This window comes from Peromyscus leucopus, chromosome 14 (genome assembly GCF_004664715.2).
Source record: "Peromyscus leucopus breed LL Stock chromosome 14, UCI_PerLeu_2.1, whole genome shotgun sequence".
In the NCBI taxonomy this organism is placed as follows: Eukaryota; Metazoa; Chordata; class Mammalia; order Rodentia; family Cricetidae; genus Peromyscus; species Peromyscus leucopus.
In genome coordinates, this window is record NC_051075.1 from 2,639,140 (window position 1) to 2,655,292 (window position 16,153).

Here is a 16,153-nt window from a genome sequence, read left to right on the forward strand (position 1 = left end):
TGTACAACAAAAAGCCCAAGGCTAGTAGCTGGGCTTAGCCACGTGAAAAGCATGGCATGACACCCTTCACAGTGATTCAGCAGAGGAAGAGGGAAGCCGGATTGGAGAGAGATGGCGGTCCCGTGCAGTTGCCTTTTGAGAGTCTTGGCCTGCTGTGTAGGACTGGGTTCACCACGGAAAATACACTCCACTGATGTTTCCGTTTCCTTATTGAACAGCTTCAGTTTATAAACATTTGTCAGGCACTCCTATTAAAATAGTCATGCTAAATCCAATAAAGCAAATACTTAACCGGGCAAAGTGGCACACGCGGTTTATCCCAGCTCTCCTGAGGCAGAGGCTGGCAGAGCTCTAAGAGTTAGAACTACACCAGCTTGTGAGTTTCAAGAGGCTTTAAACACAGTGAGTTTCAAGCCAGTTAAAGCTACACGGAGAGACGCTGTCTCAAAGCAAAAAAGCCAAAATACACAAAAAGAAATTACTAATTTACTAGAGCTTGGCCCAGCATTGAAAACAAGCGAAGAGCTGGAAAAAAAATCAGGCTATATTGGGCCTCTGCCCTTTTAGGTCTGAGTGCCCAGATCAATAAAATCAAGCTTCTCCTCATAACAGCATACTTCTCAGCGAGGAACGATCTGCATCTGCCCCTGGATTTCCATGCTCAGTGGGGAAGAGCGGCTGCCCTCTGCTGGTCACACCTGCATAACGCAGCCTTAGACATAAAAATCCGCGGCCCGGTCGGTCGCTGGTTGATGATGTAAGCCGCGCGGCGGAGGCGGGGCAGGGAGGCGGCGTCATCCGTGCGCGCCGCGAAGCGCCGGACGAGCCGCATGGCTGCCGGCTGTGCGGAGTCCCCGCGGCCCAAGGCGGCCTCCGTGGCGGGTCCGGCCGGGGCTCTGCCCTGCCTGGAGCTGCCGAGCTACGCCGCGGCGTGTGCGCTGGTGAGCAGCCGCTACTCCTGCCTGGTGGCCGCCCCGCACCGCAGGCACATCGCCCTGTCGCCCCGCTACCTGAGCAGGAAGCGCACGGGCATCCGCGAGCAGCTGGACGCCGAGCTCCTGCGCTACTCGGAGAGGTACGGTCTCGGCGAGCCGGCGGCCCTTCTCGGCTCGGGCCCGGGCCCTGGCCACGAAACCCCACGGCGCCGCCCAAGTGCGGTCGCACGGGCTTCGGGACCTTCGCCCCGGGCGTCCACAGTCGCGGGCCGCGCCGGGGGGCGGCGGGGGGCGCAGTGTGGTGGCCCCGCTCCTGGGGATGAAACTGAGCCAGCGTGACGGATCGTGGCGGCCGTGCCGAGAGCAGTCCCAGGGTGGAGACCAGCAGTGCCCGGTGTCTAGGGACCCCATAGGCGGAGCTTTGTAAAAGTTTCATTTAGCCACTTCCGGGTGTGTTCTCCTTAACAGTGAAATTTTGCCGTCAGTACTAGATTCTTTCTCCTACCTGGGAAGACAGCATATAAACATTAAGTCGTTTCATTGCAAAGCATAGGCGGATTTGTTGTGCTTTGGACAATTTCTCGAGGTTTTCTTCTCTAGGGTCCAATTGGGGATGCATGATGATATCACCTTTTGCTTAGTTTTGTTTGTAGGAACAGTTTATTCAGTTCTCTAGACATAAACAAAGTAAACTAGTATATTTATATTGAGATACTCAAGAGTAATTTGAAAAAAGTCTCAGAATTAAATCTCAGAATTTCAAGGGGAAGTGATAATGCCCCTTGTGATGATGCGCAACTAACTAATTTGGTGCAAAAGGAGGCGAAGCTCTAAGACTGAGGAATATGGGTTCCTGAGACATCATTGTCCTTCAGTAATTCAGTGAAACTTCAGAGTTGCAGGGATTTCCGTGGTGACTGTTCTTAGGCAAATTATCTAAAGCTGTTATTACTTCTATTACTATCAAGGCTGCCTAGAATAATACAGCTTCCTCTAAGCAGCAGTTCATACCTGTATGTCTGTTATGTCTTAGGGAGTTGGATAGAAAGACAAGTAAAAGTGGGACCCTACTTTCAAGGAGCTTTGAGCTCTTGTGGGGATATGAATGTAAGCCAAATCCAGAGAACTGTTAAATTTGACAGACCTAAATTAAGTTATATAGAGAGAAGTGAAATTAGATATTGTAACTCTTGAGGACAACACAGTAGGATGGTAATTAGATGGTAGCATTCCAGCCAGTGAGTGGCGTAAACATGTAACTGCGGTGAAGCTTTTGTTGGGGGGATGCATTGAGTGCTGTTGGACTCCTAAGTAAAGTGACTCAGAAGGTGGCTGTTATATTCCTCCCCCTCTGCCTTTATCTGTTCGTTTGTTTTTATTCTTGTTTTATTTTGTTACGTTTTTTTTTCTATTCGATTTATTTGTGTGCATGAGTGTTTTGCCTACATGTTTATATATATACCATGTGCATGTCTGGAGCCCTCAGAGGAAGGCATCAGATCTTCAGAAATTGAAACTGTGGATAGGTGCTGGGAATGGAACCTGGGTCCTTTGCAGGAGTAGCAAGTGCTCTTAACTATTGAACCATCTCTCCAGTCCCATGTTTTTGATTCTTAAAACACAGTTATTGCTTTATCCACTTATTAGCCTCCAGCTGAGACTTGGCACTCCCTTGAGAGTCCCTGAGACATGGCCAGATCTGTAATTTAAGAAACAATTTCGAATTAGATGATAGTTTAAATAGGATGAGGCAGTAGACAAAGATCAGTTAGCAATTTTTGTAATATCTAAGGAGAACGATTAGAGGGTTTGAAAGACTTAAGAATATACAAGGTGATCATTAAATATGAAAACACAGGCAGTTATGTTACATAGCATTCTAACCCGTCATTTTACCCATTAGAGGAAAATTAATCTAGAAATGTATAATGGAAGCTATTATTCCAGGTGAGAAACTGATAATTTCTGTAACAGAGTTGGATAATGCAGCCATGTAGAATAGAATATACTCTTAAATTTATCTGGATACCCCCCCTCCTTGTTACTAACAAGGTATGCTAAAAGAAACCTATTTTTTTTTTCAGTGCAGATCAGGTTCCAGTGTTATTTGAGTATTAGTTAAAAGTATTAATAAAGCAAGGAAGGGACAAAACATTGAAAAATTGAGAATTGTATTATAATATTAACTAGCCATTTATCATGTATAGTTAATGTTTTCAGACTTGTGGGCAATCCCATAGCATCGGTTGGTCTGTATCAGACCTTTAAATTAAGAGAGAGAGAGAGAGAGAGAGAGAGAGAGAGAGAGAGAGAGAGAGAGACAGACAGACAGACAGACAGACAGACATACATACACACACCCAGGCTCCCATGTTTGCTTAAGTCATCTCACCAGCATCTTCTGTTTGACGACTTAACCTTTCTTTCTCAGTGGCAGGATTTTTCTAAAAAGGTATCCCATTTCAACTTTGGACTATTCTCTTAGAGAAAGTAAGTGGTTTTCTAAAATCACATTATAACTTCTAAGTTGAACCTGTAAGAGGCCATTTGTGGGGGAAATGAAACAAAACAAAGCCCGTTCTTTTCCATTTGGCATCCTTGGGTTATTTAAAGACATCAAATGCATTCTGTCATAGTAGTCCCAAAGAAGTCTTAAATGCTCAAACTACATGTCCCTTCAATATGATTTGGTTGTCCCCACATGTCCTAGGTGAGATTGCCATGCGGACCTGATAACTACTTAAGATTTTGTTTTGTTTTGTTTTAATAAAGAGAAAAGAGAAAAGGATATATAGTGTTAGGGTGTCTTTCTTCAAATGTATGACTTTTGGTAAGATATTCTAGGTAGTTCCCAAAGGTTTTATGGGTTTACACAAATTCTTTTAGCCTTCTAGTGGTCATAACAATCTTTAGTGTTGTTGAACCCTGTGGGACTTAGCGTCCCCTTAGAAGCAATAATTTGTAATGTTTTCTTTACTGTTATGAAAATATTGTTCACTATGCTGAAATGAAATTTAAAGATTAACACAACCTACATGATTAAAATTTTTACATGGTGTCCCAGCCTCATAAACTGTTTCGATACACGACATCAAGCGGAACTGCCTGGGAAGACTGGAGAAGTTAGATGCTTCTGCACTTACACATATGAATTGCTGGATAAGTGTCGTAATCACAAAATGAGCACTGATCCAGGCATTTTGCATTTAGAGCTCAGATAAACATGCTATATCTATAGTTATCTGTGCTTTGATGAAACGTCCCACAAAACGGTCTTGTTGGATTTAAGTATTACTCCATTCTCAGCAATTTTTTAGTATGTTAAGAGCATGCAAAGTTGACAGATGCTTGTATGTTGATATATTTATTTTTAAATGTAAATTCTGTCCCCAGCAATTTATAAACAGGTTTAAAAAGGATTAACAATATCTTTTTTTTGTTTGTTTTAAACAGCCTTTTAGGTGTCCCTATTGCATATGATAACATCAGAGTTGTGGGTGAACTGGGAGATATTTATGATGATCAAGGACACATTCATCTTAACATTGAAGCAGATTTTGTTATTTTCTGCCCTGAACCGGGGCAGAAGTTAATGGTATGTACATCATTTTTTCTTACTTTCTTGATATAATTTTCTCTGTATGTGCCCCTACCCTGACCTATCATCTTTCCTACTCCCTAGTAATCACTATTCTACTTCCAGGTTGCTTTTTAAAATGAATTTTAGTTCCCACATGGAAGAGAATCTGTACTTGTCTTTTTATATCTGGTTTATTTCTCTTAACATGATGCACTCCACTGTCTTCATTGCTGCAAATCGCAGGACTACTTCTTCTGTGGTGTGGGGACCAGTTCCACCAGAGCTCCTACGAGGAGAGGAATAAGGAACTTGTAGATAGAATGATGAGCCTAGCCCAGAAGAAGAAAGACAGAAACACAGGATAGCTTCAGGAGGAACTGGATCAATATCCAACAGCCCAGAACTTTATTCAAAAGGGCTTTTTATAGCAGTGCCAAAGGGAGGGGCAAAAGACCTCCCCCTGCTAGGCACAGCCAAGTGTAGACCCTTCCGAACACTTGGTACCTTGGCCCATGGCCCAATCATCCTCTTACGCAGTCCTGCTGGGTAAAGCAGGCTCAGATCTCCCCAGGAAACCTCTGTGGGCTCCAACACTATGGATATGTGTATTACACAGTATTGTGCTGTGTACACAAACTAATTACTCATTCATCCTTGACAGACTTGTGGATTGATTCTGTGTCTTAGCTATTGTGAGTAGTGCCATGTAAACCGTGGATATACAGGCATTTCTGTTCTGTGTTGATTTTATTTCTCTTGGATTGTTACAATCATATGGTAGCACTACCTTTTGTTTTTAGAAACTTACATCCTGCTTCCCATGTCTGTTTTTACATTCACACCAGGAGTTTGTATGAGTTCTTTTCTCTCACACTTTCCAGCATGTAATTTTTGTTGTTACTCACTGTTGAAGGTAGAGTATTGAGTCGTTTTCTTGTTATAACAAAATACTTGACAGAAACAGCTTGAGGAGGAAAGATTTTGTTTGGCTCCTACTTCACTTGGCAAGAAGGCACAGAGCACAGAAGTTTTCATCCTGCTGGGCCAAGAAACAGAGAAAAGAGTACTAGAACCTAACTTGATTTCTGCTTTTCTCCTCTTACTCTCCCTGGGCCCTGGCCCTGGGTCTGCTCCTATCCAGGGCTGTTTTTTGTAGCTTTGTTAATATTTTTTGGAAACGGCCTCATAAACACACCCAGTAGTGCCCCACAGTCTACGAGGTGAATTCTAAATCCTGTCAAGTTTTGACAGGGAAGATCAGCTATTGCAGATATCTCACTGAAATTGTGACTTGTGTTTCCCTTGCGAGCATTTCCCCCATCTGTTAATTGGCTGTCTCTGCTTCTTTTGGGTGTGGCTAACCAACCATTTGCCTATTTTTAATTGACTTACTTTTCAGTTCTTTGTTCTTTATATTCTGGATATTGACTCTGTCACATGAACAGCTGGCAGACATTTCTCCTATCGTGCATGCTGTCTCTTTAACTGCTGGCTGTTTCCTTTGCTGTGCAGAAGTAGTTTTATATAGTCACTTCAGTTACAGTTATTTTAAGTGTTTTTGCTCTGTGTGTGTGTGCGCGCGCGCCTTGGTTGTCCTGTCCAGAACAGTCACTGTCTTTATTTCTGTCCGACACATTTCTCCTGTTTTCTTGGGAAGTCAGAGTTTTGTGTATGGCATTAAGGTCTTTCTTCACCCATGTTGAGTTGTGTTTTGTGCAGTTGTTGATCCAGTTTTGCCAGAACCATTTGGAAAGGCTGTTTTGGGCACCTTGGTAAAGCTAGCTGGCTGCAGTGCCTGAGTTTATTTTATGGTTCTGTTTTCCATCAGACTGTGCATCTATTTTCATGACACTATCATACTATAGTTTCTTGTGTACTGAACTGTGACTAGAATATTGTTTTATCACCTTTGTTCCTCCTTTCTAAGGATTGCTTTAGCTGTTGTGTGTCTGTATGAATTAAGGATTTTGTTTTCTAGTCCTGTGCGGAACACAGTTAGTCATCGGGATATCAGGCTGTAGACTGCCTCTAGCAATGCGGTCGGTCATTGTGACGGAACCGGGTCTCCCGATGGGAGCCCGGGGTCTTTCTGTTGTTGTCTTTGCTTTCTTTCAGTGAGGTTTTCTTTACATCTCCTCAGTGAAGTTTATCACCGAGGAGTTTATTTTTGTCTGGGGCTATTGTGAATAGGGTTAATTTTACTTTTTTCAGCAAATTTATTATACTATATAGAATAGCTACTGACTTTGTGTTTCTTTTTATATGTGCTTCTTAACTGAATTTACTTGTCAGTTCTAAAATTTTGTGGAGGCCTTTGGTTTTTCTATGTATTGAATTATCCCTTGCCTACACATGGGGATAATTGAGACTTTCCTATAGGTGTGCTGCTGTGGAATTATCTTGTACACTGTAAAGACTTGACACTTGATTTGGTTTAATAAAGCACTGATTGACTAGTAGCCAGGCAGGAAATATAGGTAGAGCAACCAAACTAAGGATGATGGGAAGGAGAAGGATGGAGTCAGAGGAGTCACCAGCTAGATGCAGAGGGAGCAGGAGATGAATGTGCCATGCTAATAAAGGTACCTCCATGTGGGAGAGCGTAAATAAGGAATATGGGCTAACTTAAAATGTAAGAGCTGGTTAGTAATAAGCCTGAGCTATTGGGTGAGCATTTATAATTAATATAAGCTTCTGTGTGGTAATTTGGGAAGCAGCCGCCGGGTATTTGGGAACAGGCGGTTGGGACAGGCGATGTCTGTTTACAGTGTGCCTTCTGTTTCATTGTAGCGCCTCCTTGCTCTGGCTAGTTTCTGCTTCAGTATTGAAGGAGGGCAGTGAGAATGGATAAGCTTGTATTATTTCAGGTTTAATAGGAAGTGCTGTTTCCCTTCCAGTGTGTTGTTGGCTGTGAGTTGACATGCATAGGTCTTTATTGTGTCTTTCTAACTTCTTAAGGGCTTTTTATCATGAAGGAATGTTGACAGTTATCAAATGCTGTTTCTTCATCTGTTAAGATGATGCTATGATTTCAATCCTTCATTCTATTTGTGTAATTATATTTGACTGGTTTGTGTATATCATATAATTCATAAGTCCCTGTAATAAAACTGGTTAACTTGACCATGTTACATGAGTTTTTGATAACACTCTTACCTTCAATTACAGTTATTTTAAGGGATTTTTCAGTCTGTGTTTACCAGGAAACTGAATTACTAGATTTCATTTTGTATCATTTTCAAGTTTTGGTAGTAAGGTAATATACACAGAATGAGTACCTACCTCTTCATTTATACAGCAAAGCTTGAGAAGCACTGGTGGTAGTTCTTACTTCTTTATAGAGGACGTTTTTATTACCAGTTCAGTGTCATTATTATGGGTCTATTCCAAGGGACTTTTGGTTCAACTTGACTAGGTCATACATGTCCAGAAATTTGTTCATTTCTTTTAGATTTTCTAATATGTTAACATACAATGTTTATCTAGAAATAATCTCTAATAATAGTCTTTTCATTTCTGTAGTAACAGTTGGAATGTAATTTTGTTTTTCACTTTTATTTGCCTCTGCCCCATTCCCAGTTACAGTTTTACCAATCTTGTTTACCTTTTCTAAGAACCAGTTCTACTCTGGTCTTTATCATCATTTTCCTTTTGATTTGTTCTATTTTCTAAGATTCTGAGATCTATTATTAGTATCCAAGTTCCTCCCTAGGACCTATGACCTCCCAAGCCATAGGCTTTTGACCAGGTTTACATCACAGACAGACATTAATTCCCTCCTGTGGAGCAGGTCTCAAATTCTAGAAGATAAAAGGTGGTCACTCCCATAGCACTCTTGCCACTATTGGATCTGCCTGGTAGGTCAGAATTGTAGCATGCAGAGTTCACTAACAGGTAAGACTATTGATGATGCTCCCCACATCAGCTCTGGCACCGTGAAATCTAGCCAGCAAAGAAGTTTTGAGATCAGTTCCAGTTTGATTTCTCTGTGTCCTGTAACCAAAGTCTGTTGCATCTTAAGTGATAGGGTCTTACCATCTAGCTCTGGTGGGCAGCCAACAGCAGTGGCAGTGTTCTCTGTTGTTTTGGGTATCACTGGGTCCTCCCTGACCACTGACTCATAGGGAAACATCTCATACCTGGCTCTGAGATTTTCCTTTAATAACCTTTCATCTTCTGGGGGAAGCACTGCTTGCCCCCATTCAGAGTACTTTTATTAAGACTCCTCAAAGAAAAAGAATATGCACACACTTAATTGGCTTACAGAGCAATAGGTTCCCATATGGTTCTTTTTATTTGCTTCTACATTCAGTTTTAAATACTCTTAGTTGATTCCTTCTTTTATTTATCTCTACAGATTGATAGAGTACTACATTGGTCCCTTTTGATCCTGTTATTTCTCTTTTGTGTCTAATGTGGTAATGACAGTTGCTCTTTGACACACTGCCTTTTACTTATCTGAGTGTTTTGTCTGTTTGTATGTCTGTGCACCATGTGCATGCAGTGTCTGCAGAGGTCAGAAGAGGGCCTCAGATGCCCTGAGACTGGAGTTACAGATGGTTGTCAGCTGCTGTGTGAGTGCTGGCAATCAGACTCAGGTGCCTGAAAGAGTAGCCAGTGCTCTTAACCACTGAGCCCTCCCTCCAGCCCCTCTTTACTGAAACACAGAACATAAAATAATGTGGCCATAAATACAGTACAAACTAACAAAGAAATAATAAAAATAAGATAAAGATTTTTAAAAAGAAAAAAGAATAATAAAATAAAAAATACAAATAATGTCAGTTTCAATTAAAACAGTCCAACAACAACAAAACCAACCAAACAAGCAAATAAAATAAAACAACAAAGCTAAAAACAAGAAACCCACTTTGCTCCTCCGTCTTTGCCTGTTCATTCATCTAGTAGCACTGGGAGCGCTGTGTGTCATGCGGTATACCCTTTGGTCCAAACAGCTTTCCTTGCGAATGTTCACAATCTAATGTGTTGTATTCATTCCACTCCCCTAACTCCTCCCAGCTCCTCCTCATATCCCCTACCCAACTTCATGTTTCTCTCTTTTTTTAAATTCAATTTGTGTTGGCTGACCCCCTGGACATGGGGCCTGCCTTTGAGTGTAGTTGGTATACTAGGTATTTCACTGTTAAAGAAAACTGACTTTCCCTCTCCAAATGCCAATATCTCCTTAGCTCGAGTGGGACCTTGTGCCCATCACCCCTCTTCTGAGCTGGGATTTTGTCTAGCTTGGGCTTATGCAGGTCTTGTCCATGCTATTGTATGACAAGACTTTTCTTAGGGAGATGGCAACACACATGTCTACTCACTCCAGATAGGAAGCCCATGATAGACCAAAGTATGGATATCACTCAAGTCCAACTTGGTGAACCAATGAGTATTATTGGGGTTACTTATAGGAACATGGGTGAGGAGTTACAGGAGCAGAAATGGCTCATTCAGCTGTGTCACCAAAGTCTACCACAGCACAGATGACAGCTTGCAACCTGGGAGCCTGGAGCACACTGCATAGACTGCAAGGAGCTCAAGAGTTGGAGAGTGTCCTTTCCAAGCAACTTAATTGGTCTTAATGTCCTCCCGGCAGCTCATCTGCTTTCTACTTCTTCCAGATCTCAGTCTTCATTGCAGTTTGCCTTGTCTGTCGTCTTTGCAGCTTAGCATGTTTGGGAATGATTCTCAGCAACCTTTATTGTTTACTCTTGGGAGGGAGGGACCCAGTGAATCTCATCAGTTTCAGGGACTTCCTGAAGTTATTTTAGGTTGTTCATCTTCCTGCTTGTGGAGCTTCCCTGTACAATGAAATGTTTCGGTCTTGTAGGTTTTCATAAACATACTGTGCCATCTGTTTAACATTATGCAGAGTACGTGGGTTGCCCTGAAGTTTCCCTGTGCAATGCCTCCAAATTTTCACTGTTCCCAGCAGTTCTTGACAGCCATTGATCTTTTTTTTCCTGTCTACAGGTTTGCCTTTTCTAAGATGCTAGATACTTTATTAATTACACCCATTTGTTGTGTGTGATTGCATGTTCTTCAGTGTGCAAGTACCATAGCGTGCACACGGAAGTCAGTACAACATGCAGAGTCAGTTAGCTCCTTTGACCACCCGGGGCCTGGGGGTCAAATTCAGGTCGTCAGGCTGGGGAGCAAGTACCTGTCCTGACTAAGCTGTCTTAGCCGCCCATATCAGGTATTTACTCCATGAGCAAGTATTCTTTACAGATTGGCGTCCTCATTCAGAAGTTAAGGGTGGGACCAAAAGACACCTAGTCACGACAGATAAGGAAGCTTCATATTTGGTCACATTCTGTAACAGTTTGTATTGTATGCATGGCCACGTTATTTCTATGTTCTGTGTTTCAGAAAATGCATCTTTTAGAAATTTTTTGTTTTGTTTTGTTTTTCGAGACAGGGTTTCTCTGTGTAGTCTTGTGCCTCTCCTGGAACTCACTCTGTAGCCCAGGCTGGCCTCGAACTCACAGAGATCCACCTGCAGAGGCCTCCCAAGTGCTGGGATTAAAGGCGAGCACCATCACTGCCCAGCAAGGTTTTCATTCTTGTACTTTATGTGTGTTGATTCCTGAATTTAGAGTAAAAACTAAATCTCATGGAAAGCTTCATTTTTAAGTCTTAAAATCACATACTTTTAAGTTTTTCTGACTTAGCCAAGACTCAGTGTTCCAGGTTGATAAAGAATAAACTATCTCCTAATAGAACTGTTTATATCATATTAATTTGAATTAGTAGAATATGTAATTGTGAGCTTTGGAATTCAGTCTGTCTATAGAAATATTAATCTGTACCCAGTTGCATATGCTTCCTGCCTTCTTGTTGTAGCACATTACAGTGCATTTTCTCTTGATTTCAGTGTGGTTAGAGTTATCTACTCCCTGGGGACCCAGCAGTGGGAACTCAGGCTTCTTTGTCCTGTTCCTCCACCCCCCACCCCCCACCCCCTGCCATATATTAAGGCAGAACTGACTTAGTTGTTGCTTATCCATTTATAGTAGACAATGTAATTATTTAATACAGTTTAAAGTTTCTAAGTTTTCTAAAATTATGCTTTGCTATGACATGACAAGTTAGATTTTTTTTTGTAAACTTTTGATATAAAAACATGCCATTAATCTGATACTTTCTCTTTTAAAGGTGAGTTTCAGGATTATAAAGTTGACTCTTCTTGATGGTGTTTCTTTTCTTTCCTTTACAGGGTACAGTTAATAAAGTATCTTCTAGTCATATTGGCTGTTTAGTACATGGGTGTTTTAATGCTTCTATCCCTAAGCCTGAGCAGATGTCGTATGAGGAATGGCAGACCTTGGAGATAAATGTAGGTGATGAACTAGAATTTGATGTATTCCGCTTAGATTCAGATTCTGCTGGAGTATTCTGCATTCGAGGAAAACTGAATGCCACAAGGTTAGTGTATGATGATTGGAATAGTAAATAGGAGACTATTGCTTTTGTATATACCAGAAGTAAATACTTTTTCTTCATCAGATGTCCCTGGTTTAGTTAATTAGCCTGGATTTAATGTCAATATCTAGGATTTTCTTAACCAACCCCAAAGTTTGAAGCTGTTTTTGAGCTTCTATAAAAGTATAATAAAAGAAAAAAAAAATGTGTGGTTTTTTGTTGTTGTTGTTAAATTTGGGCCAGGTATAGTAGCATGTGCCAGAATTCCCAGCATTCTGAAGGCTTGGACAGGAGAATCCTGAGTTGGAGGCCAACCTGCTATCAGGAGAAAACACAAAGATCAAAAACTAGCTAGATAATTTTACCGTTGAGCTTGACATTGACAACTTGTAGATATTTCATTGGCCTGGGTAATAACAAGATAGAACATGTGGAATTAGAGCCACGCTAACCACCTTATATACCTTTGTTGTGCAAGAAACATCGTCTATTGAAATTGTCTTGACTTCATTTTTCCTGAATATTTTTAAAATCTGCTTGTTTACAGTTTGCAAATTAAGAGCTCTGTAGTTTCTGAAGATGTAGCAGAAGTTGGAATTGAAGAGGTTGCTGAAAAAACTTCAAAGAAGAAAAAGAAGAAGAAGAAGAAAGACGCAGAAGCATATGCAGCAGTCGGTGGTGTCACGGAGCTATCAGATTGTGCAGATGTCACTCCAGAGGAAGCAACAGACCTACTATGTGGTGATGCTGTGAATGACCTCTGTGAAGAAGAGCCTAAGAAGAAGAAAAAGAAGAAGAAAAGGGACCAGGAGGATCAGGACCCTGTTTTCCAAGCCAGTGACTCCAGTGGCTACCAAAGTGACCATAAGAAGAAAAAAAAGAAAAGGAAACACGCTGAAGACATTGACGTTGCGTCACCTAAGAAGAGTCAGTGACGGTCTTTTCTGTTGTTGGCATACTTACTTATCGATGGACAGGTGTTGGGAAAGGCAGGACATGTGAGATGTGGGAAGTGCACAGACACTGGATTAGTAAATGGAGGATTTTATACTGAAATCATACAAGTGACTGTAAATTTTAGATAAACCAGGATCATTAAGTATCGTTTTATTATATACAGTATAAAATGTTAACAACTGCTTTCACTCCTGTGTCAGATGTTAACGCTCTGTATAAAATTTTACATTCTCAATATTTGCCAGAGAACTTTATAATACTTTCAGTTTTTTTTCTGATAATAAAAATATGCCTTTAGTCAGAACATGATTTTTTTTAAAGCTCAATGCATTTACCAATTTTAAATTTCCCTTAAACAGTATTTCTTTTTTATTGAATATGTATAGCTAAAGAATATCTAGAACTTTTATGTACCCTGTGGCTGTTAGTGTTGAATATATGGTAGGTGGGAAACTCATTTTCTCCTCCTAGAAGTGTGCGTGTGTGCGTGCGTGAGCGCGCGCGCTTGCGTGCGTGCGTGCGTGCGTGCGTGCGTGTGTGTTTTCTCTAACCCTGAGACTATAATGGGAAGGGCTGTTAACTTTTACCTCATGTCTCTACAGTCTTCATTTTGTTATGTATGGATCATAAGCAAGATGAAGGATAGGATAATGTGGTTCTTACTAATTGAAAATTTTCAGTAACTTTTTAATGATTAGGGTTAGGCTACTAGAATTGCTTTGAGAAAGAGACAACCATTATTGCTTGTATTGATAAAAGTGTGGAATATGTTGCGACTAACCAGAAGATGGTTATGAGAGGGTAAGCTGATTGAGGCTCATAATCAATCCATAGTCATGCATTTACAGACTTTAATGTCTAAATGTATTTTATTGAGGAACAAGGATATAAAGTCAATCAAGAGATGTAATTCTTCCTCCATTAAGCAACATGGAAGAAACATTGGTGTGCATACAGCATAATTAAGGAACTTTTAAAAGGCTAGTAATTGTAGTAAATACCATGAAGAAAATGTTGACCACTCTTTATTTAGTATCTGTACATACACGGGTAGGGTTGACTCTCCATTTCAGTCACTGCTGTTGTCCCTGACTGAGTAGCAGACACAGTGTGAGCATTAATGTCTGATAAAGAGTGAATTTTGCCAACTGTTTCTCGATTTAATGTGTGGTACAGAGTCTAAGGAATGGCAGCAGCTGAAGTGTGCAGATAGAGGAGGGTAATTCCAGATAACTGGAGGGAAGGTCCAAACCGTCTCTCTCTCAACTGTGACTTCCAAATTGACACGGGTTGTCAATCAGTAGAAAACGGGAGATTTTTAAAGAAGTACAAAAAAACAAAGATTATAAAATGTCTTGGTATTTATATTGGGGAAATTTTAACATTTTTTTGGTACTTTTTTGCTTAACATTTTTACTATGGTGATTTAAGTAAAATACTAATTTTAGCCAAATAAAAATTGTACATGAGGCTCACATTACCTTTCTTTGGACAGTGGTATTTAGATGAATATGTAAGTTGAAAAGGCATTGAAATTAGTTTTACTGTTCGGATTTGATGTAACATATCCAGAAAATGTTCAGTAAATGTTTCCTTCATATTTTAGGGGCTGTATATATAATTATAATTATGTTTGATACAGATAACTAATTTTAAGTCACATAATTCAAGCCTTCATATATACCAAGAAAACATGTCAAAGTTTATGCTATTGATGAAAAAAGTACATTACAGATTAGCAAAATAACTGAATTCCCACATTTTTGTCTTGCCTCAAATGATGCTCTTGGGTTTGAAAAGAATTTGCTTGGTGGAAGAAGTGACTCCTAGGACTTATTGTCCTCGTCCTCATGAGTCAAGAGTTTTCTCTGCGTGATTGTTACATCACACCAGGGATCTAAGTGGGTAGAGCCTAATCACAGTAGCCCTTTAAAAATCCAAATTTTCCACATCTAGTGGCAAAAGAGGAATTGAGAGAAATACAGGCATAATAAAAACTTGATGAGAGAATCTCCCTGACTGTAGATGAAGGGGGTCCTGTAACCCAAGGGTAGGAGCTAAGAGCCAACAGACAGCAGGCAAATGGTCCTACATGCACAAAGAACTGAATTCTGGCAGGGGCAAGAATGACTTGCAATGCAGAACACCTTATTCCAGGTTCTAGAGTTAAATACTCAGCTAGACCTTGATGTATGTGAGCAACGAACCTACCTGTACCTTGTAGATGTCTTTGTGCTTTGTGTGTTCCTGTATGTGATGCATGCTGAAGCCAGGGCTTAACATTGGGTATCTTTCTCAGTCTCTTTCCCGCTTAGTGTTTGAGATGAGCTCACTGAATCTTGAGCTCACAGATCAGCTAGGCAGGCTGGCCAGTGAGCCCCAGGCATCTTCCTGTCCTATATTCCCAGTTGCTGGGGTTGTGGGTACGTGCAGCTGCCAGCCTTTTTCTCTGTGAGTGCTGGGGATCAAGCTGAGGTCCCTGTGTTGCATAGCAGTTACGTAGAGATTGAGTCGTCAGTCTACTGATAATACAGTTCTATAAAATGATTGGTTCTCCTAATCATTTTAACTTGCTTTGTGCAGTGGCATTACATTTTTGTCTGTTATAGCCATCCATAGGTCTTCTTTTATGGAATTTGTTTCATGTTTTGCTCTCATTAAATATGATATTTTAAAAGTGTCCTAATTGGTTCTTGTTTCTGATTTCCTGTATTAACACATCTGACCAGCTGTGCCAAAACATCTGTATATTCCTTAGCCTCAAAGTGCTGTTGACTTCATTTGCCATGAGTTTGTTTTTGTTCTGTTGTTTATTCTTCTTTACTAAATCTTACGATCCCCTCTCCCCTTTATCTTCCCTGGGCTTCATAAGTTAAATACTCTATGTTTAATTTCCAGCATTAGTAATTGAAATATTTGACCCTAAAGTGTTCCAGTTTTTCTTGTATATATCCTTTTAGTTTCCATGAGGAAACTTAGTACTGAAATTCTGCCTTTGAACTTTTTTACCCAAGGCTCATTTTGGAAGTATACATTATGCTGTATGATGTTCTATTGGATTTGTTTGTTTGTTTTATGTGTCACAATGATCTGGAACTCAAATGAACCCAGATTTGCCTTTAATTCAAGGCCTCCCAAGTGGCTCACAGACTGCTTTCAATTGCTCACTTTCATTTGTATCATGCATTGTATTCTACAATGATAAGATCTGATTCCTACTTTTAGGAATTGAGATAATTGTTGTGGCCAGTAC

The 16,153-nt window shown here is 40.6% G+C and overlaps 1 protein-coding gene across 1 annotated transcript; it reads left to right on the plus strand.

Moving 5' to 3' along the window:
• The first annotated feature begins 795 nt into the window (after positions 1-795).
• Positions 796-15,581, plus strand: Polr1f (RNA polymerase I subunit F). The gene is made up of 4 exons (XM_028878457.2): positions 796-1,075; positions 4,389-4,530; positions 11,738-11,946; positions 12,491-15,581. The coding sequence occupies exons 1-4, from the start codon at positions 831-833 to the stop codon at positions 12,876-12,878; spliced, it is 984 nt and encodes a 327-aa protein (XP_028734290.1). The 5' UTR covers positions 796-830; the 3' UTR covers positions 12,879-15,581.
• The last annotated feature ends 572 nt before the right edge of the window (positions 15,582-16,153 follow it).

Excerpts from the sequence above, each read along its gene's own strand:
- Polr1f (XM_028878457.2), top strand. The coding sequence starts at position 831 with ATGGCTGCCGGCTGTGCGGAGTCCCCGCGGCCCAAGGCGGCCTCCGTG. Across the intron at positions 1,076-4,388 it reads CTCCTGCGCTACTCGGAGAG|CCTTTTAGGTGTCCCTATTG; the intron begins GTACGGTCTCGG and ends TGTTTTAAACAG. Across the intron at positions 4,531-11,737 it reads AACCGGGGCAGAAGTTAATG|GGTACAGTTAATAAAGTATC; the intron begins GTATGTACATCA and ends TTTCCTTTACAG.